The 3,813-nt window shown below is 42.2% G+C and overlaps 1 protein-coding gene across 1 annotated transcript in view; it reads right to left on the bottom strand.

The window, feature by feature from the left end:
- The window catches only part of ablim2 (actin binding LIM protein family, member 2), a 146,289-nt gene extending 144,658 nt beyond the window's left edge, over positions 1-1,631 (bottom strand). Inside the window, exon 1 of the mRNA XM_084043719.1 lies at positions 1,345-1,631. Within this exon, the coding sequence (XP_083899845.1) occupies positions 1,345-1,360 (16 nt within the window). The 5' untranslated portion in view covers positions 1,361-1,631. The remainder of the gene's footprint in view (positions 1-1,344) is intronic.
- Between the last annotated feature and the right edge of the window lie 2,182 nt (positions 1,632-3,813).

Here is a 3,813-nt window from a genome sequence, read left to right as displayed (position 1 = left end):
GGTTTTTAAACATGTTCCTGTCAAAGTGTCAAGGACCCCCAAATTGATATGCAGGCTATTTGGATGCAGAGCAGACGCCAAGCTGAAAATATTTTGTGCAAAGGGACCCCAATAAGAGAAGATTAGTGTCAAATATGTTCAAAATTACTCGAGATGTGTACTTCTTTTTTTAAATAGCCTAAGTATAAAATAGAGTAAAAGGGATATTTCCTTTGGGAATTGGGTCATTTTATCGTCTACTCAGGCTTTTGGGAGCACCCTGGACAGTTTTTATGTTGCTTGATTCAGTATTTAGATTTCTGATATTAATTTTATCAGACACGCCCCCTTCCTATACAAACCCATTGTAACTTCAAACTCCATTTTAACCATGTTAGATTCATCAGAAACACCCGTCCTTGGTTCTGGTGACTGATATTGTCCTTCTAATACGTGAGGAGACTGTGTTTTTTCAATTACTTTTTTCATGTATTTTTTATATTTCTTATGGAAGATGAAAAAATACTTATGCAATAAAAAAATGTATATAAATGAAAAAAGTAATCGAAATAACACGGCCCTCTCACGAATTAGGAGGACAGGTTGAGTCACCTGAACCAAGGACGGGTGTTTTTGATGTTAAAAATGGCGTTTGAAGTGGGTTTGTATAGGAAGGGGGTGTGTCTGATAAAATGAATATCAAATATCTAAATACTGAATCAAGCAACTTAAAAACGGTCTGGGGGGCTCACAAAGGCCTGAGTAGACGATAAAATGACCAAAAGTTTGTTTGAAAGTGAAATATCCCTTTAAGAGCTTAAAACTGCTATTTTAACCAATTTAGCTGGGGACCCCCTGGAACCCCTTCAAGGACACCTGTGGGTCCCCGAACCCCACTTTGAGCACCACTGGGGTAGGGGGTCTCCTGGCTAGGCTGTTAAATAATGGTCAATGTACACCTTACAGATAAAGGTGGCTCAATGTCAACAGCAATAGGACAGATACAGGATGACACACAGCTACGATATAGTAAAATAATAATTGTATGTGTTTATAATATATACCCCAACTGTTTTCTCTTTCATGACCAAGCATATTTCAATGTTTAGGTCCCTTAATTGACTGACAAGTCACAACTTAAATATTGATTTGTTGTGGTTCAAAAATGTACAGCACAAAAGACCACAGAGAATAGACGCTTCTTCACCGCAGAGATACATTCATTACCGCGAAGCGAGGGTTAAATAGAACAGATCTACAAGCTGCCAAGGCGTCACTGTTCGACGCCTTGTTAGCTTGTAGATCTAGTTTACACCGGCCGCGTCCTATGCTGTGTGTGTGTGTGTGTAGAGTTCAGTCATTTACCTTTCTCCTCTGGCATGGTCGTCGTCGCTTCTGGGCTGTTCTGTGTAATTATTGTTCCTTTAATTCAACCCGTATCCTCTGCTTGTGGAAGCGTGAATGTTTGATATTTACACACGGCCAATTGTTATATATCCAACAGTGTCTTTTACAACGACAGGAGGCTTCTGGAGTCGTCGTGGTGCATCCTTACTACGACACACACTATATCTGTGTATGTGTGTGTGTGGTGGCGCGCGAGACAGGAGGTGCGGCACGAGCTCATCAGTGGAGCAGCTGCGTTCGTTCGGCGCGCGAGACCGGCGCGAGCGCTCTAGCTGCTGCGCTGCCTGTCTGTGTATGTATGTATGTCTGTCTGTCGCTGCTATCCGCGGAATGATAGAGAGAGGTCATATGATTCTATGCACACACACAGGCGCTCTCTCTCTCTCTCTCTCTCTCTCTCTCTCTCTCTCTCTCTCTCTCTCTCTCTCTCTCTCTCTCTCTCTCTTGTCTGTCTGTCTGTCTGTCTGTCTGTCTGTCTGTCTGTCTGTCTATCTATCTATCTATCTATCTATCTATCTATCTATCTATCTATCTATCTATCTATCTATCTATCAAAGCAAGCATGTACTAAAAACAAAACAAAAACCTCCTAGGCTCTATGTCAAATTGAATTACAGGTCTACTTGAATAATAATTGTGCTATAAAATATGAAATATTATTATTATTATACACTATGTTTATACACAGATGAAGATGATACATTTAAAAACAAGTGAAATTGTTTTGTGTCATAAATGCACTTTAAGACCACTTTGTTTTTGTCTCTCTCTCTCTCTCTCTCTCTCTCTCTCTCTCTCTCTCTCTCTCCCCCCCCCCTCTGTCTCCCCCTCCCCTCTTTGTCTATCTTTCTCTATGTAAACTTCTTCTTAGCTTTTTCTCCAATTCGATTCGTCTATTGGCACTGACAATATTGACAAAGCTATAACCTCTCTACCCCACTCCCTCACCCTCACCCTCACCCTCTCCCTCTCTGTCTCCCTCTCTCTCTCTCTCTCTCTCTCTCTCTCTCTCTCTCTCTCTCTCTCTCTCTCTCTCTCTCTCTCTCTCTCTCTCTCTCTGAGTGTGCGTGTGCGTGTGCGTGTGTGCGTGTGTGTGTGCGCGTGTGTGTGTGTGTTTGCGTGTGTGTGTGTGTATGTGTGTGTGTCTCGTGTGAGTTATGTGGGAACTATTGCAGCTATCCATTATAAATAGAGCATGTAAAGATGACACCAGCTCCCTGCAATCTCTCCCAGGGCGTTCACCGCAACCTCAGAGTCACGCTGACATTGGTGTTCCACACAATACTGTGTTTCCAGAGGTCACTGTGAACATGGACGGTTTCTATAGGCACACAATCTGATGGATTGTGAGATGGATTTTTTTGGTTGATGGATGCTGTGCTAAATAAGAATAGCATACCATCTGCTGTCCTGTGCAATAGACCATCTAGCCCCGTGGTTCTCAAAGGGAGGTTCGGGGACCCCCAGGGGTCCTTGAGGGGGTTCCAGGGTATCCCCAGATAAATGGTGGTTAGTTAGGAACCAAATGGACCCTTATGTGGCTGTAAGCGTACAAATGGAACCAAATGGACGGGTCCATTTGGTCCCCCAGGGTATATGAGCATATACTACATCAGCTATTTAAAAAAGAATATCTGGGCATTCTTTGAAAAAAAAAATACATTTTTGAAACTAGAAATCTTGTAGGGTAGGTTATCCTTATTGGCATAAGATCTTTTCAAATGCGGGGTCCGCAGCCAAATACACATTGATTTAGTGGTCCTTGACATGAACGAGTTTGAGAACCACTGATCTAGCCTACTTATCAGTGAATGAAAATAAAATAGAAGACAAAATGTTATAGTTCGACGTCACCAATGTCAGTTGTTACGAAGAGTACGGCGCCCGGCAGGAGATCACCTAATTTGGCACAATTTCAGCGTGACGTCACATTTCTAAATAAATACTGGCCTGAACAGAGACAGGTCAAAATGCCAAATATTCTCAGGGGATTCAGAGTATAGTACTATAGCAGTTAGAGTCAGAAGGTACTATTGAATAGAGCCAGAATTTAGCATTCAACCCAGTTGGGATTATATATCTAAACACATAATCTACTGTGAACCTAGTGATTATTTCATAATCATCGTTCGACTAGCTACCTTCCCTATCTAACCCAAGAGGAATCTAAAATATTGAGATTATCGTATATAATCGCAATTCCGTACCACCGCAGAAGTCAGCAGACAAGATCTCCAGACTTAGCACTCTGGGCTATCCTAATTACCATCGAAATCGAGGATTCAAGTAACGTCACCCCCCCCCCCCCCCCCCCAAACCAGCAACATAAGAAATAGTAATACAATAGTAATATCTAACATCAGTGTAACGGTAAGGTGAGCCTTTTGGAATAGGAGGTTCTTGCAGAGACTGCACTGCTCTAACCGA

The sequence above is a fragment of the Gymnoscopelus microlampas genome (genome assembly GCF_963454915.1).
Source record: "Gymnoscopelus microlampas genome assembly, chromosome: 19".
Lineage (NCBI taxonomy): Eukaryota > Metazoa > Chordata > Actinopteri > Myctophiformes > Myctophidae > Gymnoscopelus > Gymnoscopelus microlampas.
Note: the sequence above shows the minus strand (reverse complement) of the source record. Positions and strands in the feature narration are given on the sequence as shown.